Here is a 23,952-nt window from a genome sequence, read left to right as displayed (position 1 = left end):
CATTCTCTCAGCAAAATGTCACACATAGAACCTGTTATAATGCCCAGCACTGCTCTTATCTCTGTACTACATATATTGTGCTATAATTACCTCTTTTGTCAGATTTGTTGTGTGCCTTTAACTTAACTTTGTTTGTTATGTTAAGAATTAATAAGTTTCTGCTTTTCTTCTGTCATTATGGTAAGCAAAGAAAGCCTAAAGAGCCACTCCATGAGGCTGCACCGATGACAGAATGACATTGTAGTTTGTTTAAGTGTGTATCATTTGTATGCTTTCACCTTTAAAGCTGATAAAATGATTTGTTTAGTATAAATTGTAATTTTGCAGACAGGTGAGAAATTAAAGGATCACCTTGAACCCTTGTTCAAGTCGCTTGAGTTCACCCGTAACTCTTTCTGTGACTGCATGAGGGTATAATGATTTCCATGTAGGTGAGCAGATTTCATAACAAAGTGGTGAAAAAAATCAGGTGACTGGTTCCAGAGCCCATGGTCACTAAAGCAAACCTTGGAATACACATAGTAAAATCCCTCCTCCTGAACTTCAAGCCTACCATCTTTGTAGGCCATGCCGCTGAGAACAGTCAGATTATTTATATGCCAAAGCATCACCTCGTTTTCTTGAACCGACCCGCCTGCAGGGATAAAAGACAAGATGGATGTAGCAATTTAAAGTTGTGTATTTTCAGTCAGACACGGCAAACAATTAAACCAATTTATGTAAAGTTCAGCTCCTGTTTTGGGCCAGTTATAATCTGTTTTGTGAAACTGCTAGTTTCAATGAATTGTTCAAAAGGAAATAGGGACTGCAGAGTTGATCTGACAGAAGGGACAGAAGACACCCGCACATTTGCTTCTAAACTATACCCAGCATTTTATTAATCAGATTTTTTTGTACGCCGTCATAAAAATTTGAATTTCCTGTAGTCACCTCGCCTTGTTCTTCATCCGTCTTGTGCCACCCCATTTAAAAAAGATCTAAATGCCCCTGATAGCACACAGTTGATAATGCAGGACTTTAGTTTTGTGATAATATTCACCAAATCATTATTATTAGTGTTATTATTATTTATTTGGTAAATATTTAAATTAATGTGGCTTCTTCACATAATGTGCCAACAAATGAATAAAATTAAAAATATTCTTCTTAGCTTCTTTTTTCTCTGAAATCAAATCTTGGTGTGTTTATTGCAGTTTCAAAACAAACTCACCGTTTATACTCAGCATATAACTCTGCTGCCTTACATCTGATATATAAATACAGCACGCAAGACAAAGTATTTATCACTGACAATGGGAAATGAAGGCTTTTCTATACAGTTTGACCGTTAATTAGAGAAACAAATGCAAAAATCGTGCAAATCAGAAAATCATGACGACGGTTATTTTATTTATGGATGGTATACACTTGTGTTATTTACAAAAAAAAAAAAAAGTTATCCAACCTGTCAGATGTGCAAAACCACGGATTCTACCATCTTGTTCTGCAATGGAAACAAAAATCTAAATGCTGTTTTTGTTTGTTTGTTTATTTGTTTATTTTAAGTTATCCTGTCAGATGTGCAAAACCACGGATGGGTTCATCTTGTTCTGCAATGAAATCAAAAATCTAAAATGCGGGGAGGGGTATGTTTTGTTTTTTAGATATGCTCACAAAAGATATTCTTAGTCTCGAGATTTTAGTTCATGGTTGAATTAAGGTTAAATGTAATAAGAGACTTGTGTACCTGATCTGTTGTTCAGTCTTGAGACAGCCTGCAATGGAAGTTACAAATTAGTTTGAAAGAAATTGTCAATGCGTCATATTTGATGATAGAGTACAACGTTTACTTGTACAGAGAAGAATTTTTAAAAAATAAAATAAATTTTTTTAAAAGTACAGGAAAATTGAGTAAAATATAAACAAATGACTGTTAGAACGAGACAAGCTCACAACAAATGTGCCCAAAGTAATAGAAGCTTTTGCAATTAGATATGTGCTACAGTAGTATCTATCTTATCAGCTGATATATCACAACAATTGCTTAATTGTTACAGTTAATCAATTCATTTTTATACCTCTAAAGTCACAATAAGAGAGGATAAAAAGCAGGCAATAAATATTTAGATTTAAAGACTAGAGTACACTGAGCTGATACTCACCAATTCACGGTGGTAAAGCAGGTTAATAAAAAAAGCCTGTGCAGCAATGCCATACAGCACTACAGTCAGGAGGACAAACAGCAGCGTTTGTGCCAATTTGTCATCTTTTTGTTGCTCATCTGGATTCTGGGGCACTGCAGCAACAAGTCTGTCCAGTTCCACACCAGTGTCCGCCATTCCTGCAGAGAAAATATCTTCAAATAATAGACAAAAAGTTTATTTTTGACTCAAGGAAGCCACTCAAACGCAAGGAAGTACTGTGGTTTAAAGTAGCGATGACTCGCCATCCTGAGGGGCACTACCAGTAACAGAAATGCATGCACACACTGCAAAACACATTTCCTCTTAAACACAGTCACACTTCAACCATACGCTCTGGTTTCACAGTCATGTGTCGTATAATCAGTAAACCTTTTTTTGAAGTTCACATTGACTCCAGAACCACTGATCACTCAAGACGTCCCAGAATATTTCGATTCTGTGAAAACATATCTTACAGTATTACTCATCTTCCACAATATCAAAAGGATCCACGAATATGCATTTTTCAAGATGTAACAATAACACTGTCACAATAATTTTACTTTTTGGTGATATCGCTGAGTTTTGCTACCTTTTTGTTCTGATTGGTACTCTGGTTATTTTCTGTACGCTAGTCTCTTTTTATCTCTAAGGTAAGGATTAGCATTAAAAATGAAAAAAAAAATAGTTTTCTTGTATCTTATTTTGTTTTGTGCTTCCCATCTTCTCTCCTGTTTCTCTGATTGATGTCGCCTGCACTTTATTTGCCTACTTTCCACTGTTTGTCACGAGTAATCAGTCACCTATACATAGTCCTCTCCATATGCTGTGTCCTACAATACATCTCTGACAGGTGTTAGAGAGCCTGCCAGGCAGAAATCCCTGAAGGCAAATTTCTCCCAGTTGCTGAGATATGATCTAACGTTCTGCTTCTCCACCGTTTTTGGTTGACTGTAACAGACAAAAGAACTGTAAATGCAGATAAGAGGCTTTGTAGGCAAAGGTAGCATAAGTGCCACAATAGAGGTGCAACAGAAACATTAATTGGAATCAAACCAGGCATCAGTTATATGTCACAGTTTCACTTTGTGAGCAGTGTGTTTGAGATTCACTATCGGAGCAAAGAGGAATTCTAACTATCGGGGATACTGCCACTTCTACCTGCTGCTGATTTCATATAACGAGCAGGACTTTTAAAGAAGCCACAGCTGGAAGAACAGTAAGTTTCAAGATACATCTTCAGTCTCTAATTACCCCAGCTGCATTTTTTTTCACTCAGAGGCAAAATGTCCTCTCAGTCAGAAATGAATCTCTCTTGTTCGATCTGCTATGACATCTTCAGAGACCCCATCATGCTGTCATGCAGCCACAGCTTTTGTAAAGACTGCCTGCAAATGTGGTGGAAGGAGAAACCAGTACGTAAATGCAGAATTTGCATTTGTCAGATGACCCACCCTGTAACTTGGTGTTAAAGAACCTGTGTGAAGCTTTCTTACTGGAGAGAAATCAAAAAGCTTCTTTGGAGTCAGAGGCTCACTGCAGTCTGCACTGTGAGAAACTCAAACTCTTCTGTCTGGACCATCAGCTGCTAGTGTGTCTTGTTTGTAGGGATTCAAAAATACACAACAAACACAAATTCAGAACCATCGAAGAAGCTGCGGAGGATCACAGAAAAGTGCTTCAGGTGTTACTACAGCCCTTAAAAGAGAAACTGAAGCACTTTAAAATAGTTAAAGGAGACTTTGATCAAACCAGAGAACACATTAAAGTCCAGGCCCTTCACACAGAGAGGAAGATCAAGGAGAAGTTTGCAAAAATGCACCAGTTTCTACAAGAAGAAGAAAAAGCAAGAATCACTGCTCTGAGGGCAGAAGAGGAGCAGAAGAGTCAGATGATCAAGGAGAAGATGGAGGCTCTGAGCAGAAAAATAGCAGCTCTTTTAGATGCTATCAGAGCCACAGAGGAGAACCTGAGAGCTGAAGATGTCTCATTTCTGCAAAACATCAAGCCTGCAGTGAACAGAGTCCAGCAGCGCACCCTGCTGGAGGAACCACATGTGGTCTCAGGAGCTCTGATAGATGTGGCCAAACACCTGGGCAACCTAACCTTCAACATCTGGAAGAACATGAAGGAGATGGTCTCCTGCACTCCAGTGATTCTGGATCCAAACACAGCTCATCAACAACTCATCCTCTCAGAAGATCTGACCAGTGTGAGTCTCGGTGAGAGACAGCAGCTTCCCCACAATCCAGAGAGGTTCGACCACCATCCAATTGTTCTGGGCTCCGAGGGCTTCGACTCAGGGACTCACAGCTGGCATGTTGAGGTTAGAAAGGATGGGATCAGGTGCCTCGGTGTGCTAATAGAGTCTGTTAAGAGAAAAGAACAATTACAGACTGGATTCTGGGAAATATGTCTCCAGGATGGACAATACACAGCAGCTGCTTCACCACTTCCTGATAAACTTCTCTCAGTGAAGAAGCTCCAGAGGGTCAAAGTTCAGCTGGACTGTGACAGAGGGAAACTCTCATTCTTCGATCTTGACACCAGCACACACATACACACCTTCAAACTCAGTTTCACTGAGAAGCTGTTTCCTTACATTGGCACGCACAATAAAGTACCAATGAAGATTTTACCTGTGACTGTGAGAGTGGAACAGCACACGCCCTCTTTATCTACAGGTTTTTGGTTTAGCTAGCTCTTATTTCCACTCAGAAATCTCTGAGTTTTGATGAGTTTTATTTAAGAATTTAAACATTTCAATAGCTTATTAGGGTTTTTCTTTTAATGTTAAAAGACACTGAAAGCCTTTTAGATTTTATTACTTGTATATTTTCTTTCTTGTTTTAATATGTTTGTCTGTGTCATGTGTCTATAAAGCCTTTTAGGCGAGATAATGGGCTCTACATATAAACTAACTTGGCTTAACTGGTAATAGTCAGTCTTACAAGCTTTAATAATTGTATCTGTGAAAATGTAGTTTTACATTTCTGTGTGTCATCAATATTTTTTCGTTTTTGGACCAATAACAGGGACTTTTTGAGTGTGGTACACACCCTGATCCATCCAAACGTCAAGTGTGCAAGAGTTGGTTTTTTTACTAAACGTAATAATAAAAAGCTATGACTTTTTTAGTGCAATTTAATGTTTAAATTGGTATTATTTAGATACAAATATACTTTAGATGCAAAAACAAAATGTAATTGTGTATACATTTCAATTTCTATGGTAGTCTAGTGAAGTAATCTAACGAAGCTCAAAAGTGTCTGTAAAACCAACAGATTTGGATTTAAATGTAAAACATTCTTTCAGATGTTATGTACATCAGGTAAAAATGATAAACAACCTTTGACTCTATAAAGTTTTTATATCTCTAAATTAAAATTAGAACATTCACAAAGGCTTGTGACGTTTTAAGAAAAACATGTTCATGCCCTTTACATTTCATGGGTAAAGCAGAGAGACCAGGAAGGCGAATCTAACTGTGGTGATAATTTTTATCACTGACATGAGATTTACTGTGACCTTCACCTGTTAAACATCGAATAATACGAGATCAGACGTGTTGCAGTGGTCAGTAGATTATATTTTTCCTTTCAGAAATTAAAAACATTTTTTTACAAAGACCAACTTCCTTCACTCAAACTCTTTTGCACATTAAGCTCTTAATAGTGCTCACCACAAACAGCAGAATCACTGCTTTACATCGATACACCAGCACTGAGCGTGGACTAACACAGGACTAACCTGTTGACCAGTTTCAGTAACCTCCCACAGGAGAGCATTTATTTAAAGGCGACCTGTTGCATTTATATTGTTAATTTCCTGCTCTATGCTTTTTGACTCCACTCCAGTATCACAGAATGATTCAAAGTTTAAAAACAATCCTTATTTTTCTTATTCCAGTCCCTTATGCAGCCCCTCAGTTCAAACTTTAAACCCCTCATCTGCTGACTGGCTGGCACTTGTAAGCCTACAGAGGGGTTTACCCAGTGCTTGTGAACTGTCCCCATTTAGTATGTAAAGAAACACAAAAACACCCTGGACCTTCAACGTCTATTTTGTTCACATATAATATGAAAATCTGACCCAGTAACATTTAAAAAAAAAAAAACCCAGAAAAGCAGAACAGATACCCTTAAAAGATTTTCAGGCGTGTAATTATTTCAAGTTAAAACGCTTTGTTTTTACAAACTGTCTCAGGGGAGAGATGTCTGTCTTATCAGCAGTTAAGGAGAAACTGCTATGTGAAAACACCAACAACAGGGCTGATTAACAGTTCTTTACTGAAGGTTTCTCATTTCCAAGGATTCTTTCTGGCTCAGAAATTTGGATGTGAGTGTTTAATTATGACCCTGAAATAAGTCAAAGAAAAGTTTCAGTAGTTCTAATGACAGAGGGGATTTACACTGGGCTCGGTTTACTTTTACTTTACATTTGTTTGTAAAAGCTCAAAATCATCTGATTTTTATGCTAGTAGCAGTAAATGACACATGGCTAAAATGTTAGCGTTAGATTTGTTTGAAAGTTGTCTCTTTAATTATATACACAGATTATTGTACAAATTAAATACTGAACACAGAATGAGTGTCAACATTAGTGATACTGAAAATGTTATGATTTACTGATGCAATGTCAAATTCATGAAGTTTATAAAGTTTACTGATGGTCGGATACATTTTGTTTAGTTTTGGGCAGTCTGGTCATGAGATTATATGATGATCTTTTGGAGTCACGCCCCTACTTTTAGTTGGAAAGAAATCTGTCAGTCATTGGTGGACTTCAGTGATGTCAGTGGTTCCAACTTAAGGTCCAGTAATTTCATGGTGCCATGCGCTTTCCATCTTTTTGGCCTCAGGACTATTATTTTTGGTGACAATGCAAGAAACTGGTCCTAAATTAGGCTGCGTCTTCTCCTCGAGGCTGAAAGCTAATTTACAATCTAAGTATTTTTACTCTGAAAACCCTGACAGGAAGCAATGACTTATACTCCTGTTCCTTTGAAGTTTTTTTTAGTATACTGAAAACCTTTCCTTATCTGCTTTTCTCACCTTTAAGAGGATTATTGCATCTGATGGCCATTGCCTAATTTGTGACAAAACTGCTTACTTCATGTGGAGTAGGAACTTTTAGACAGCGCTGTATATTTATTTATAATGTAAAATTAATCTTAAAGACTAAAGTTGTCCACATTATAAAGTTGTCAGCTCACCCACTACAGTATTGGAGCACATATTGATGATCATTAACTCGTCTGACATTGAAACAAGCCATTTCAAAGAACAGAGAAACCTGGAAAGCTCATCAAGAACACAAGACATAACCAACATTTCCCATGATTAAAGCTGCAGTCATTGGTATTTCCGTATAAAAACAAATCAAATTATTGAGTGTTATTTGATGTCAATTACATTCAGGTGGATGCAAACATGACTTCCAACTCAAAACATTCACATTTCCATGAAGTTGCTTACAGCTTGCTCTGCTGCCCTCAATAATAAACTGCTATGGCTTTAAAGGACCAATGTGTAGGAATTAGTGACATCTAGTGGTGAAGTTGTAGATTGCAAGATACTGAATCGCCCTTTGTTTCCAACAAGAGCAGAAATAAACACATTTGCAGGTTGGTAACAACTGTACGGACAGTGATTTTAATATATTTAAATATAATACAACCATTAAGATTTTGCCAAGGTTTAAAATTGGGGTGTGGCGTGGATTAAACAGTGTGCTGACACTGGTCTCATCTCTTTCCTAGTCTTCACCTCTGCTGGACCCAGCTCACAACTTCACACTTTTGTAAGTAAATATTCTACTTCCAAATAAACAAAACAAAAACAAAAACGTGGCAGCCTCCACAAGCAAACAGTGGTGGCATTGTCCATCTTTGATATACAGTCTATTGTTTACAACAATGTAGGAGCACCTTCAGTTCCATTTACTTATAGCCAGTGCCGTTTGTCCTTTTCGGTCTTCAGTAGAAACACTAGTTATAAATCCTGGATTACATTTATGTTAATGGAGCATCAGAAATCCTACACACTGGACCTTTAACTGTGACCAATACTGCATTATGTTTCACAATAAGTCAGATCAGAATCTGAGCATCAGTCATGACATCAACCTGTAGCTGTGGTTTGATTGTTCTTTTCAGGAAGTGTAAATGCATAGTAAATCTAACCAGCAGTGTTCATATATTCACACACCCACTTCCCCCTTCCCTCTCAGTATACTGATCTTTACTCCACCAAGAAGCCCCCTCTCTCGACTTTTCTCATATTTGCCAACATGAGAGTTTGACCTGTCAGTACTTTAAGAAACCTTCCATGACACACGTCACCTTTTCTGACAAATGCAGCCAAGCAGGGCTAAAACAAGTCCAAATTAATTTATAAAAAGAAAGACAAAGAAGCCTTTTGTTCTTCCTCCTCCTGCTTCCATTCAACTGCCTGAATGTCCCTCCCTCTTCTCTGGCACAGTTTGGGTCTTCCTCATAGTCTTCATATAAAAGGCGCTGGGATTTTTCCTCCACCTGACGCTACATGATGATTCGCGGCTCCGGGACTGACTCGTTGATGGATTTGTGAGGCAGGACGTTGGCACCGTTCAGGTAAAGCTCATCATTGACGATCACGTCCTCCCCCAGCACCGTCACATTCTCCATACGCACCTGAGGACGCACATTAAGACACAAGTCATCTTCCATCGCACGTGACAAGTCTTTGTGCATGTGCTGTACGAGATGAAACAGAGGATTTAAGTAGACAGCAGAAAGAGTACGGCTGCCACAGCCTTCGGTACTCCTGTTCTCCTACTGCTTCTCTGGCGTTAGCTACTATAAGTTATGTGAAAAGGACAGATATAATAGTGAACTGTGAAGTTGGCCAAAAGTCCCATTTGGTTATTACTTTAAGACAAAAAAACAAAACAAACAAAGCAAACAAAGCAAACAAAAAAACAGACAAGTTTGAGCAATTCCAATAAATTATATCCATGAGCGCGTAAGCAGATACAAGGTCTAAAAAGAAAAAAAGAAAATAACTAGGCTAAGTTATAGAGTACAAATATCACCACAAGTGAGATCTGCTGTTAAACAGACAGAGACACAATTAGGTGCGTCTCACAATAAACGAATGAATCAAGAACGTCCACACATCTTTCCCACTCACCCACTGGCCGACTGACGAGCTCCACCCCACGATGCAGCTCTCCAGCCACGAGTGCGATCGAACCCTTGACCCTTTCAGCACCGTGCACCTCTTTATCCTCACGCCGTCCTCCACGACAACGCCGGCGCCGATGGTAACATTCGGGCCGATGGTGCAGTTCTCCCCGATCTGTGCTGTGGGATCCTTCAGAGAAGAAGAAATGGGGATCATCATTATCATGAAGTACAAGCCCTTATTTTGATGTCACAACAAAGTGCACTCACAACCAAGACGTTGCCGAGGAAACCGGGGCCTGTGCGTAATCTCTCAGGTGCGTGTTGTCGTACTGACTGGAGGTACATACACATCCCTGTCAGGAAGTCTTTAGGCTGGCCGATGTCCATCCAGAAACCTGCAGACAGACGGACAGAGGGTGGAAGGTGAAAGCCTGAAAGCAACCAGGCAGCTCCTAGTGATCTTTAACAGGTGACTCACTGAATAATGAGGTCACAGTAAGAGGCAGACATTAATCTGCTGACTGCAAACTCTGCCATAAATTTTACATAACTGCCAGCAGAGTTTTCAGCATTTGTTCTAATAGCTGCACAAATCATTCATCTGCCTCAACCAAATATCCAGCTAAGTGTTGTGAGGGGGCAGGATCAAGAGAGAAGAGGCGGAGAACACCGGGGCAAACAGGCACCCTCACATCTAATCCTACGGCCACCAAAATCACCAGTTATAACCTAACAAGTATGACCGCAGTCTATGAATTTCAGGAGCAAACAAACACACAGAAATCAACCAGAAGGTTCGAACCCAGCGTCTAACAGTGCTAACCACTGCAACATGGTGTCACCCCCTTACCGTTGGTTAGGCTGTGGGGGCAAAAGTGGAAACCAGGACAAGCAGAGATACAGATTTAAACTAAAAACTGAAAATGCAGTTCAGTGGGTTAAAAAAGCCACATTTTCACTGGAAAGACTGATGGATTTTCTACAGATCTCTGTTAAAAACAAAAAAAACAAAAAAGAGGGAGAAAAATCACCATCAATTCATAATTCAATAAATACCAATCCTGAAAAAAGATTAATCCAAACACCTGAATAAAAACACAGGGAAGCACGACTGGTACGAACAACATTAATCAGGGTTTTTACGAGCACCAGCATCATAAAAAAACATCAGGGTTTCTGGTTTCTGATTAACATACAGATTTAACCTGAATTTATTTATTCATTCAAGCATAAACTAGCCAAAGATCAGTTATTAAAATGTAATGAATTTATTTAACCTTTTAGGCCGACATAGGTTTGTCCATATTTATTACAAAGACAAAACAGAATTTAGGTCACCTGTACAAATTCCTACTCCTCTAAGAAAATTTAAAGAACAAATCAAGCCCATCTTTTTTTATTTATCCTGTGATTCTTAAGTTTTGTAAATGCTTCGCCGCTAATCTCGAGGACCTTCTGTTACTACTTAAACATGATGAATCACATCATCTTCTAAAGGGAAATCCACTACTGACTGGGACCAGTAAGCCTGCCTGGACTACAGGTCAGGATGGGGTCGAGGTTTCACTACGTGGTTCCACTGTTTCAGCAAAGCCAAAGGATCTCAGAGAGGAATGAGGATGTAGAGAAGCACCAACAAGTGATTCCTCCTGCTGGTGAGCTCTTATGTTTTTTGTTGGAGTTTTTCTTTTTAAACATCTGTATCAGAACTCTAGAGAACCTTTAGGTCTGAGCATAAAGGTTAGTGGTGCTTTTCTGCAAACGTTTCCTCTCCAGACCTACACGAAAAGCCCAAACACTTACGTCTGGTGGAGCTGTGAGCTGCAGAGACCAGATCAAGCACACAGGTCAGCTTCAAACCATACATTTCCATCCTACTGATCCTACTGCTGTGTTAAGAAAAAGGTGAGGTCACCACTGTATACTTTTATGAACTGACTTGCATCATTTTGATTAATACAATCTTCTCCACGGGCCCCTATTTTGGGCAAAAGCTGAATGTTCAGATCTCACATGCAGCTTTACAGTCCTGTGCTGTAGTAGAAGCTACTTTCGGCTACTTCCCTGCCACCAGTGGTCGCCACAGTGGGCAGCTCTACATGTCTGATTTGGTAGATTTTCTTTAAACGCAGGATGCCCTTTCTGACGCAACCCCAAAGAGGATTTGTGTCTCCAGCTGGAATCAAACCAGTGACTTTGACCACTACGCCACTGGAGGAGAAGAGTCCTGTGCTGTAGTACTGCAGTCTTAATATTAGTATTAGTTACCTTGCAGCTCCATGGCATACAGCTGTCCCTCCCCTGCCATGACAGGAAATATTTCTTTTTCAATGGATGTTGGTCTCAGCTGCAAAAAGAATGCATAAAAAAAGTCATGAACATGATCCAAAAAATACACAAAACTATAGTGTCTTCAGACTCAGTGTTTCCCACAGATTCCCACATAATCAGGTGTCTCTCCAGTGAGTCTCATCCTGCTGGCAGATTTAAACTCCACCATGTTGAAGAGGAGCTGGTGGCTGTAGTTCTTGTAGTCTGCTCTTCAACCTCAGAGATGCAAACCTGTTGTAGGCTCGGGTTAGAGTGACCCAGGGTCTCGCAGGAGATATTCAGAGCAGGAGGACTGCAATCACTAGCTACAGTCCAAGATAGTGAAGTCTGAGTACATCTGAATCTAGGATGAGCTCTGATCAAGAAGCTGAATGATATCAGTGACTGCCACAATGATAGGCTGAACAGTGACCCAGATGCATTCTTCGCTCTGATCCAAACTAAGGCTGAAAGTTTGGATTGAAGACTGAAAGCTGAAAGGGAGCTCCCTTTCAGCTTTCAGTCTTCAATAATACCAGATACTAACAGGATGGCCCACCAAGGTAAAGTCCATCTGTGGGAAACACTGCGTCTGTTACTAAATAACACACCAACATCGACACTATGAGTGAGTGCGAGAGCCTCCTCACCTGGATCCTGCTGAGCATGCTGGGATTGAAGATGTACATGCCGGCATTAATTTTGTTGGAGACAAAGACCTGTGGTTTCTCCACAAAGCGATGGATCCTCCCGCTGTCCGCCTCATACACCACCACACCGTACTTAGAGGGCTCTTCCACCCGTGTTACCTTCATGCGCGCACACACACACACACACACACACACACACACACACACACACACACACACACACACACACACACACACACACACACACACACACACACACAGAGTATGACCCCACAGTAGTAAGCTTCCCTTATACCACCTAAAACTAATAAAAACCTGTCAATATGCAGCAGCTAAGCATAGGAAATACTTGGACAGTCTCTCTCACCACAATGGTTCCCTCCTTGCCGTGGTTGCGGTGGAACTGCAGCAGATCTTTGAACGGAAAATCACAGATGACGTCTGAGTTGAGAACGAAGAACGGCTCACTGTCATCATTCAGCAAGTCTCGAGCCAACGCCAGGGGACCCGCTGTGCACAAACATAGTTTTATATGGGTCACAATAATTTACTATGGTTTTTAAAAGACGAGTTAATCGATGTTGAATTACTGGATACTTGCAGAGAGCCATTTACGCTTATCTGGATCTGTCTGTAGTAAAGACAAGCTCACCTGTTCCCAGAGGCTCCTTCTCATGAGACAGAGAGATACGAATCCCGAGCTGAGAAGAAAACAAAAAACAGACAGGTTCAACTTTAATGTTTGGGCTCAGTTAGGAATCACACATGAATCCAAATGAATGTCTCCTGAATCTATTTCCTAACATGTGACCAGAGATACAGAAATCCAACAAGTCCAACAACCGAGTCTTTGAGGTCCTGTTCAAGCACAACACGGAAGTCACGCTGATTAAAGATTGTAAAGTACACGACACACACGGTGACTGTGCTCACGAGTGTTGTGTTTTATTGACAATTCTGCATTCAAGGGAAACAGTCCGTTCCAGTCCAACTCTCTCTGTCTTGAGAAATCGTGAACCTAAAACCTGTTACCGACTTTCTGAATATCCTGGATACACTAGAACAAGAAAAATAAGCAGAGATGCCGAAAGTTTCTTGAAAAGGGAACCAAACATACTCAACAGTGACTGTTGTGCACATTTACACCTGAGTAAATGATATCCTGATTAATAAATCCATCATATAGCCTCCATGCAGGAGAAACCTGGTGGTTTTTGCTGTAACAGTGCAGGTTGTCATACGTACTCTCTGCTCCTGCACTCTCATCTCTCTTTCCAGCAGCTCTGACATGTAGCTCACTGCCAGAACCACATGGTCCACCCCAGCCTGAAAACACACAGAGACAGTGACTCATGACTACAACACAAAATAACCTCTCAGTAGCATCATTAAATCCTCATTGATATCTTTGCCTTACTTTCACCAGTGCCTCCACCTGGTGCAGCAGGATGGGTTTGTTGCAGAACTCCACGAGGGGTTTTGGGACGCTCAGGGTGAGCGGTCGCAGTCGGGTCCCGTACCCCCCCACTAGGATCAAAGCCTTCATGATTCTGCCGTTACCAACAGTTACCCAAGTTCATCAATAACCAGATGCTGATGCCCTGAAAAGACCAGATTCACATTCATCATTAAAATCAGACATTTTCTAAAGGAAGGACAGAAAAAAAATCAGTCATGCTCGTTTCTGTTTTGGATTTAAAATTAAAAGTGACTTTCAAATACAGTCACTTTTTTACTTTGAAGAAAATTATTCTCTCCCTCTCTGACCTCTAAATGTGAACTTCTTTGCCCTCCTAAAGTATAAAAATATAACATTTATGTACACATGAGAGTGGAGACGTTGTGATCGGGGACAGAAACACAAATAAGCAAATCAGAGACTATTTCCTGATCCACTGTGTTGTTTACTTTGGTTTGTCGCATTTTTATTGAGCCATTTTACTACACAATTCTATTCAGGGTGGAAAGGTGAATAGTATGAAAAGAAGAAAATGGATGATTAAATTCCACTTTGTTTTATTTATATTCTTACTTACTAAACTTCTGCACTGTTATTTTAACGTGTTTAACTTAGGTCAGGGTCTTCCTGATTCAAAATGGACCTTCTTAGAGTAACTATATATGTAAACATGTCTGGTCCACTTACAGTTAAACCAAAGAATCTGTGTTACAGACGTCTGAGCATTTTCCTGATATCTACTGGCCTTGAATAAAAGTAAATGGCTTTTTACAAAGTTGTACACTTGAGTAAATAATACAATAAAAATCACAGTGATGGTGATTTTGTTACTGCATTTACTCTTTTGGATGCAGTAATTCAGGCATTTGCTACCTTTTTGGCTGCATTAAATTCAACTTAATTATTAGCCAATGACATGGAGGTGATAAAGATCAAGCTGCTCAGACTTCCATTGGGAGGGAGTATCAGAGGGAGAGCTCAGGCAGAAGTGGTTTGGAGACAAAGTTAGAAATACAAGAGGCGGGATAGTAGATAAACTGGACAAAGGATGTTAAATATCGAGCTTTCAGGCAGATGGAAAAGAGCAAGAGCACAGAGAACATTTAAAGCTGTAGTGATGACATGTTGATGGCTGGTGTGACAGCAGATCGCTGTGGCAAACACTGTGGCGTCGGGAAGAAAAAGAAGAGGAAGAACAAGAAGAGGTCATGGTGTCGCCTCAGATCAACAGATTTCATTCATTCATTCTATCAGGCGGTCTGGAACACGTGATAGGGTGATATTTACGTCCCTGAAAAGTGTCGAAAAACAAACCAAAGAACCAACCAACACAAAGAGGCGATAAAACGAGGATACACATGGGAATAAACACAGATTAAAACAGGTAGAACTAACGGGTACTACTAAAACAACCTGTTAAGGATATTGCGTTTTATACAGATTACATCAGCACTTATCGTAAATGAATTAACTTTTAAGGGAAACAGTGAGATAAAATGTGACAATGATCATGTTTTGGTTTGTAGTGAACTTACAGTGCCTCTAAATAGCTAACGTCAGCTGACAGAGCTGACTTTATTTATCTACAATGAACACAAATCGACAGGTAGCTGGTTAATATTCAGGTTTTAAAGTCTGCGAACAGCGTGAGAGTAAATGAAAACTCACCTGGGTTTTTTCGTTAATAGTCTACAGCCGGTCTGAATCACTGACACTCTGGAAATGACACGTAAGATCATCAAAACGCCGAATCCTTGTTTGGCTTCCGGTGCATGAGACAGCCAATCAATTCGTTCGACGTGACATAGCTTATCCGGTGAAGCGTTTCAGAATAAGAGTCATTTTTAAAATCGGGCTTATTGCAGCATTTCTATCCACAGACTAATAATAGGACAAGGTTTCTTGGTCTTAAAGTTAAATGAGAATAGTGGAATACAAATAAATAAATAAAGTGAAAATCGATAAATCCCGTGCATACAGACTTTTTGAAAACTTGTGTGCAACTAATGGACTAGTTCAAGAAAATTTGGTTAAACCCAGTTTAATTTTACTGGACAAAAAACAAGAATATATATATATATATATATTTATTAATTAAACAAATGTAACAAGTATGGAAGCCCATACTTCCATACTTCCGCCACAAAAAAAAGAAGGGGATCCTTAACTCGCTATGTTTCTCGAAATTTCGACTTGTGTTTCTCGAAATTTTGAGTTATGGATACTTGTTTTTGTTTTGTTTTTTTAGTAGCGGAAACTGGCTTCCATAGACAAGTATAACAAATATGGCAATATTGCCAAATACTTTTTCCAACTTCAGATAATACCACGACAGGATGTCATAAAAGACAGATAATGAAAATAAATTAAAAATAAGCAACTAAAGAAATAAATAAAATTAACAAAAATTTAAATTAAAAGTCATATAATAAAATTATAACCTTGGGGTTTTCTAAAAGCTTTAGTTCATTAACCATATGATGCAGATCCACTGTTTGTTTTTTGTCCATAAACTTTACAGATGACAGGAAGAGGCACAGTTCTTTGTGAAAGGTGAAAAAGGACGGCTTTATATTCAGAAATCGACATTTATGAATGAAGAATTTACCCATAATAATTATCACATACAGTGGGTACGGAAAGTATTCAGTAATAATTTTTACACTCTTTGTTATAAAGCAACCATTTGCTAAAATTATTTAAGTTCATTTTTTTCCTCAATAATGTACACACAGCACTCCACATTGACAGAAAAAACACAGAATTGTTGACATTTTTGCAGATTTATTAAAAAAGAAAAACTGAAATATCACATGGTCCTAAGTATTCAGACCCTTCGCTCAGTATTTAGTAGAAGTGCTTAGAGTCATTGTCTTGTTGGAAGGTAAACCTTCACCCAGTCTGAGGACCCGAGTACTTGGGAGAAGGTTTTCGTTCAGGATATCCCTGTACTTGGCCACATTCATCTTTCCCTTGATTGCAACCAGTCGTCCTGTCTTTGCAGCTGAAAAACACCCCCACAGCATGATGCTGCCACCACCATACTTCACTGTTGGGACTGTATTGGACAGGTCATGAGCAGTGGTTTTATCACACCTAATCCCCGCGTACAGACAGAGGCTGAAGCTCTCCAAACCTGTCGTGAGGACAAAAAAACTGTGGAGCAACGAGGCCGTGGAGGAGCTTCGCACGTGTTTGGAGTCCACAGACTGGGACACAATGAAGGCTGCTTCTAACAGCTTGGACGAGTTTACGGACACTGTCACCTCCTATATCCACTTCTGTGAGGACAGGATTGTGCCATCACGCACCAGGGTGAGTTATAACAATGACAAACCCTGGTTTACTCCTAAACTCAAAAAGCTGTGGCTGGAAAAGAGAAAGGCGTTCAGAAGCGGAAACAGGGACTGCTACAGAGAGGCCAAGTACAGGTTCACTAAAGAAGTGGACATTGCTAAACATCAGCACTCTGAGAAGATGCAGCAGCAGATCTCAGAGAATGACTCGGCCTCTGTGTGGAAAGGTTTTAGGAATATCACAAACTACAAGCCTAAAATCCCCCACTCCACTGATGACTTGCTCTTGGCCAACACCCTTAACGACTTCTACTGCCGTTTTGACGAGCCATCAGGCAGCCTTCACACCTCCAACGGCCCCAACAATAGAAGCACTTTAGACACTAATTCCCCCACCTCTCCCCCCTCCATAGAGCCATCACCACCTTCAAACTGTTCACCTACAACACCCCCCTCCTCACCCCACACAAAAGAGGATTTCACACCACCTCCTCCCACCACAACTCTTCATATTCATGAGGCAGATGTGAGGAAGCAGTTTATGAGTCTGAATGCTCGAAAAGCTCCCGGCCCAGACAGTGTGTCTCCTGCCACCCTCAGACACTGTGCAAACGAGCTGGCCCCAGTGTTTTCTGGCATTTTCAACTCCTCACTGCAGGCATGTCATGTGCCTGCCTGCTTCAAGTCCTCTACCATAATCCCTGTCCCCAAGAAACCTAGGATCACTGGACTAAATGACTACAGACCCATGGCTCTGACATCTGTGGTCATGAAGTCTTTTGAGCTCCTGGTTCTCTCCCATCTCAAGACCCTCACGGCCCCCCTCCTGGACCCCCTGCAGTTTGCATACAGAGCCAACAGGTCTGTAGACGACGCCATCAACATGGCCCTACACTTCATCCTGCAGCATCTGGACTCCCCAGGAACCTACGCCAGGATCCTGTTTGTGGACTTCAGCTCTGCCTTCAACACCATCCTTCCAGACCATCTCTGAGGCAAGCTTTCCCAGATGAATGTGCCTGATCCCATCTGCCGGTGGATCACTGACTTCCTGTCGGACAGGAAGCAGCATGTGAGGCTGGGAAAGAATGTCTCGGACTCCCGGACCATCAGCACCGGCTCCCCTCAGGGCTGTGTTCTTTCTCCCCTGCTCTTCTCCCTGTACACCAACTGCTGCACCTCCACCCACCAGTCTGTCAAGCTAATCAAGTTTGCAGATGACACCACCGTTATTGGGCTCATCTCGGACGGGGATGAGTCTGCCTACAGGAGGGAGGTTGAACGTCTGGTGTCTTGGTGCAGCCACAACAACCTGGTGCTGAATGCCCAGAAGACAGTGGAGATTATTGTGGACTTCAGGAAGCACACAGCCCCACTCCCCCCCATCATCCTGACTGACACCCCCATCACCTCTGTGGACTCATTCCGCTTCCTGGGTACCACCATCACTCAGGACCTGAAGTGGGAGCCCACCATCACCTCCGTCATCAAGAAAGCCCAGCAGAGGATGTACTTCCTGAGGCAGCTGAAGAAATTCAACCTGCCAACACGGACGATGATGCAATTCTACACCGCAATCATCGAGTCCATCCTCACCTCCTCCATCACCGTGTGGTACGCTGGAGCCACCATCAGGGACAAACAGAGACTGCAGCGTGTTGTGCGCTCTGCTGAGAAGGTGATTGGCTGTAGACTCCCATCTCTGCAGGACCTGTACACCTCCAGGACACTGGGGCGTGCAGCTCGGATCTCAGCTGACCCTTCTCACCCTGGACACAGTCTGTTTGACCTGCTCCCCTCAGGCAGGAGGCTCCGGTCCATTCGCACCAGAACCTCTCGCCATAAGAACAGTTTCTTCCCCTCTGCTGTTGGACACATGAACAATAACCTTATGACTGTTCCCACCACTGACACATGACCCTACGCTGTGTTCACTGCATCATTCCATGTTTTGGCACTGATCACCACCTGCACTCATGTATATATCTTTCTACGTAGCACTTTTAATTCTTATTCTTACTTTTATTTTTTCATGTCTATTTAAGCGCAATTTATGACAGTATGTTTGCACTGAAGCACCGCAGCAATTTCCTAATGTTGTAAACCTGCTCAACATTTGGCAATAAAACCCATTCTGATTCTGATTCTGACACATACCACTTAGAATTAAGGTCAAAAAGTTCTATCTTGGTCTCATCAGACCAGAGAATCTTATTTCTCACCATCTTGGAGTCCTTCAGGTGTTTTTTTTTTTTTTTTTAGCAAACTCCATGTGGGCTTTCATGTGTCTTGCACTGAGGAGAGGCTTCTGTCGGGCCACTCTGCCATACAGCCCTGACTGGTGGAGGGCAGCAGTGATGGTTGTGATGTAACACTGGATGTAAAACATTGATAAATCATCTTATGTATGCAGATGACGTGGTTGTTTTTAGTCCAAGCAGTGCTGGGTTACAGGAGCTTCTTAATATCTGTACTGAGTATGGTGTGCAATATGATATAAAGTACAATGCTGTTAAAAGTGGTGTTTTGATATATAGAACCAAGCAGGACAAACAGCTAAATTTGCCTGTTTAAACTGTCCCAAAAACTCTTGAAGTTCATAAAAAGGTGAAATACCTCAGTCGCTTTATTACTGATCAAATAAATGATGACGATGACATATACAGACGACAGTGTAAGCTCTATGTGGAGGCAAATACTATTGCACCTAAATTCAGCTCTCGTGCACTTCTAGTTAAAGTGGTTTTGTTTAAAGCAGCGGTTCTCAAACTGGTGGTACTTTTAAAGATTAAATAATATACCATTGTGGGGGTATGCAAAGACGACACAAAAGTTCCCAAGGCTCTTCTGGGAGCCGGAGTCGACCAGAAAACGTCTCCCCGAGCGTGAGTCCTCTATGAAGAGCAGCCTTTCCTGATCGCGGCCGCTAGAGGGCGCTGGCGGGCTCATTTCCCTGGGCAAAGGCACTGTCACGCAGATGATAAAAACACAGCCCTTTCCACTGTGCTGCTGTGCTGCGCAATGAGAATCCTTTGTACGATACCTAGAGCGGGTAGTGCCAGTCAGATATTTGTAGCTGTGGGTGTTTGGACTTTTTAGAGCACGTTTAAGGAAGTTAATGTTCAATTTTAGAGAACGACTGGATGGCTCTAGTAACAGTATAATTTTAGAACCCACAGATCCGACAGCGAGTGGTTCCCGTTAATCATCCAGTCGGAGAGCATTAAGCATTAGTTGAAGTGTTTGTGTATTTATCGATTTTTTTCTAAGTAATTGTGTATTTTATGTATATTTTGGTTTTATATTTTTACAAATGTTTAATATTTTTTAATATTTTTATTAAGGTTTATAAATTGTGTTTTGTCTTGTTTTTTATGGACATAAAGTCTGGCAATAAAGATTGAATTGCAAGATCTATTTCATTTTTACCCCTCAACTGGAAAAAGGCTGATGGGGTGTTAGCATTACCCCACCATGCAGAACGGTGGTCAAGGCTGGACTGGGACAAAAAATCGGCCCGGGCATTTTGACTAGAGCACGGCCCACCAGGATAAAGATTGAAAATGTGACGTCATTCAGGGATAAAACCGCAAAGGATTTTGGGAACTTGTGGCAAGAGGTACTAGCGCACGCAGGCTTTCAATTGAACTCAGTTACACAGCGATAAAAAGAAACCCAAAAAATGGCAAGAAGCTGTTGTATTATTAACTGCAATAGCCGGTCGCATGACAGCCACGGGAAGCCGACGGGTAAAGAGATCGTTTTTTTTTTTTTTATCGGATTAAGTTGTTGAAGAGAAATTTTTAAGCCATGTTTCCGAAGTAAGAGCCGACAGATGGTCTGGATATACCAAATATAACGTCCCAGAACACTCCAGCTCACATGTTAGTCTGCTCCAAGCATTCCCACAAAGGTCAGAGTTTTTTAGTAGTTAATACGTCATTTTTCTTAACATAATTGGTGATATAGGTTACAAGCAAGTCTGGCGCTGAATAGAAATTGTCGCGCTATGCTCCTTTATTTATTGTGTTTATTGTGCATAAATAGTGAATTGTCCTGACACAATATTGCGTTTCGTTTCTGTTATAACCATGGTACACTGACAAAACCATATACTTTTATTCACAGGATAAAACAGTTGTTTTGTATCACTAATTGTCCATTGCGATTACAACATACAATATTACTGTCACTGCTACATTTCTGTAATGCTACTGTAACCGGTTTCTGCTTCATCCCGCTGCAACAGTTCGGCCCAAACAGACTCCTCGACTCTGCGTTGTGTGTAGTGTTTTTAAAAAGACAAGGAGTCTCTGATCGATCGTTGCCACTTTATTTCCTGAATGGAAACAACGGTGTATTATCAGTGCACAGGCTCGCCATACACCACTCCGCACAGCACACTCTCGTATGGCTACGGCAGACTGGCAGCGATTACTGCAGCAATATTACAATTTCTAATATACAATAAAATAACAGCAACAACAAATGATGTACCTGAATGGAAACAACGGTGTATTATCAGTGCACAGGCTCGCCACACACCACTCCGCACAGCACACTACGGCAGAACATCTCATTAGCATTCCGCTTTAGCATACAGTTTCACACATTAATAAACAAATGAAAAGTACATAAAACTGGTGTTGGACATGTGTCCACTAAGCACTTATTACACTCGGTGCTCGTCAGCTAATCAAACATGTTTTATGTGTCTGTACTACTTAGCTATATTGTGTGCGGAACAATACAACTCACCTCTCGTATGGCTACGGCAGACTGGCAGCGATTACTGCAGCCAGCCTCACCTAACCAGCCACACTGAGAGGGGGGGCGCTGTTTCCCCATGACACTGATATTTGTGGCAAGTGGAATAATACCAGATAAACACTGTTACACTACCAGAAATTATTTCCACTACTAATTAATTACCGTTGAGCTCAAAGGTCCTATTAATAAACTGTTAATGAATGTGTATTTATGAAGACGATTTGTGAGACTGAAACTTATGATATGTACAATAGTCTTTCGTTCTACACGGTGCATTTCAAGGTCCTGTACCCATCCGTCGGTAAACTGTACCTGGGCTTGTTGCAGTGACCTGAAGTTACTAAACTTCACGAGTGTGTGCACTCACTCCAAGAAGCGTATAATTATAAATCTGAGCGTGGTGAAAGTTGGGCAGCACGCTGACGTCTTTTGTTCACTCTTTCACTCCTTTGATTTTTTCCTCGTATCTTTTCTTTGTCTTTTCGTCGAGTCTGTCTTTGTACGGACCGGCATTGTTCTCCTTTTGTTTTGTACATTCCTTTTTTGTGCGGCAAAGAAAAAAAAAGAAGGTATTGGAACCGGAGAATGAACGTTTTGCGGTGCTGCAAATGTTTGCATTTGATGCGGTACTTGGATTGTTTTGCCACGGGTTCCCGGCATGCAATGCGCGAAAATCACGTGATTGCTAAACAAGGGGGAGGGTGCATCCAGCCTCCTCGGCTGTAATTGGTCCAGCCCAGAGTCGATCATGACCAATTGGCCAATCCAACACCTTTCATTATATATACCCTTCCTAAAAAATAAAAAAATAAAATAAAAAATCCATCGGCCCATAAAAACAAAAAATCGCCAGCGGCCCACCGGGCAAATGCCCGGTATGCCCGATGGCCAGTCCAGCTATGACGGTGGTGATGACACCCAACTTTGTGAACACGATGACTCAAGAAAAAGGAGATGTAGGGTTTTCAAATGGATCTACTGAAAGTCTCTGACAATTTTGAAAATCTATTACCTCAACCTCAACCTGAAGATGAAGGTCGAGGTTATAGATTTAGACTATATAGACTTTGTCGAGTTATTGTGTTTACAATGTTATTGTTGGTTTTGACAATCTGGGGAATGTTTTTAAAACATCCTCCCAACCATTTTTTTAATCTAAAGTGAACTTTCCCCTAACATCAGGAAAACCTTCTACACACAACGTTTAGAAAACGTTAGCTGAAGTGGGGTAGTGAACAATCCCCGAACGCTCCCTTGTTTGCTGGGATCTCACCTAGAATTAATACTGTAGGTGTATCTATTGAAAATCTCACATGAGATGTCAGTAACTTTGACCTCACGGTCAATCTTGTGAATGTGATGTTTGAGAAAGATTATTTTTTAACCTGCTTTTTGTATCACTCAGCAGCTTTCACAATATGAAAGGGAGAGCTGTGAGTGGAGTCACTCTGAAGTGGAGAGCAGTCGGATGGAGAAGTCTTCCATAAAGGGGGGAATGATGACAGAAAGAAAACTGGCCTGTTAAATTTAAAGCCAGCTTTGCTTCTGTTCATAAAAACACTTTGGCTTGATGTTTTGTGTAAATGAAGCTGCTGTTTAGTGCAGTCTGACTCTGCTTCAACTTTCTGTTCATGCAAATGATGCTGCGAATAGTTCCTGCCTCAGTAAAAGGAAAAACAAATTTCCAACAAAAAATTTCTTTGCCGCTTTGTTAGAAAGAAAGATTGCATATTCCTGATAACCCGACACACGGGACTGCAGTTTAGATTCAGATAAAGGTACTTTGAACTGCTCTGTTTCACATCTGTTTGCCACAGCAGATAGCTCCACACAATCTTTAGCAGATTTAACTTATACTTCCCGACGCAACCCAAAAGGGATTTGTGTCTCGTCTTGAAGAACACATCTTTATTATAAAGTTAATGTGGCCACTTGTCCTAAACCAGTCTGTCGTTAAGCTGGTATGCTTTAAGTGAATGTGGGAGGAAGGGTGGGAGTGGGACTCCGTGCAGTTCTGAGCTTCAGACACTTCATAAACAACATTTAGTGAATTTTGCATTAATTTCTATAATTTCTGCATCCAATGCAATGCCTTTATCTATGGAAAGATAAGATGCTCTATAACATGTAAGGCCAG

At 40.9% G+C, this 23,952-nt stretch overlaps 2 protein-coding genes and 1 pseudogene across 3 annotated transcripts; 1 reads left to right on the top strand and 2 right to left on the bottom strand.

The window, feature by feature from the left end:
- Positions 1-12: 12 nt before the first annotated feature.
- On the bottom strand, positions 13-3,638 carry LOC113021667 (tumor necrosis factor ligand superfamily member 14-like). The gene is made up of 4 exons (XM_026166366.2): positions 2,142-3,638; positions 1,727-1,754; positions 1,445-1,483; positions 13-634 (listed from the first exon to the last, which is right to left on the bottom strand). Exons 1-4 carry the CDS (start codon positions 2,316-2,318, stop codon positions 348-350), a joined length of 531 nt encoding a protein of 176 aa, XP_026022151.2. The 5' UTR covers positions 2,319-3,638; the 3' UTR covers positions 13-347.
- Positions 2,417-4,969, top strand: LOC113022229 (E3 ubiquitin-protein ligase TRIM35-like; annotated as a pseudogene).
- Positions 4,970-5,730: 761 nt separating this feature from the next.
- gmppb (GDP-mannose pyrophosphorylase B) lies at positions 5,731-15,554 on the bottom strand. 2 transcript variants are annotated; one of them, XM_080301228.1, is made up of 11 exons: positions 15,418-15,554; positions 13,708-13,891; positions 13,536-13,616; positions 12,943-12,991; positions 12,658-12,800; positions 12,291-12,449; positions 11,599-11,677; positions 11,134-11,151; positions 9,598-9,725; positions 9,335-9,517; positions 5,731-8,835 (listed from the first exon to the last, which is right to left on the bottom strand). In XM_080301228.1, the coding sequence occupies exons 2-11, from the start codon at positions 13,834-13,836 to the stop codon at positions 8,704-8,706; spliced, it is 1,101 nt and encodes a 366-aa protein (XP_080157354.1). In that variant the 5' UTR covers positions 13,837-13,891; positions 15,418-15,554; the 3' UTR covers positions 5,731-8,703. The 2 variants fall into 2 exon arrangements, with proteins under 2 accessions (XP_080157354.1, XP_026023185.1); XM_026167400.2 differs by lacking the exon at positions 11,134-11,151.
- Positions 15,555-23,952: the final 8,398 nt, after the last annotated feature.

This window comes from Astatotilapia calliptera, chromosome 5, assembly GCF_964374335.1.
Source record: "Astatotilapia calliptera chromosome 5, fAstCal68.1, whole genome shotgun sequence".
Lineage (NCBI taxonomy): Eukaryota > Metazoa > Chordata > Actinopteri > Cichliformes > Cichlidae > Astatotilapia > Astatotilapia calliptera.
The sequence above is the reverse complement of the archived record's forward strand: the minus strand, read 5'-3'. Positions and strand labels throughout refer to the sequence as shown.

Coding starts and splice junctions, on each gene's coding strand:
- LOC113021667 (XM_026166366.2), bottom strand. CDS start 2,318: ATGGCGGACACTGGTGTGGAACTGGACAGACTTGTTGCTGCAGTGCCC. Junction 1,484..1,726: donor AAGACTGAACAACAGATCAG/GTACACAAGTCT, acceptor TTTCCATTGCAG/AACAAGATGGTAGAATCCGT. Junction 635..1,444: donor TGGTTTTGCACATCTGACAG/GTTGGATAACTT, acceptor TTATCCCTGCAG/GCGGGTCGGTTCAAGAAAAC.
- gmppb (XM_080301228.1), bottom strand. CDS start 13,836: ATGAAGGCTTTGATCCTAGTGGGGGGGTACGGGACCCGACTGCGACCG. Junction 13,617..13,707: donor AGGTGGAGGCACTGGTGAAA/GTAAGGCAAAGA, acceptor GTGTGTTTTCAG/GCTGGGGTGGACCATGTGGT. Junction 12,992..13,535: donor TGAGAGTGCAGGAGCAGAGA/GTACGTATGACA, acceptor TTTTCTTCTCAG/CTCGGGATTCGTATCTCTCT.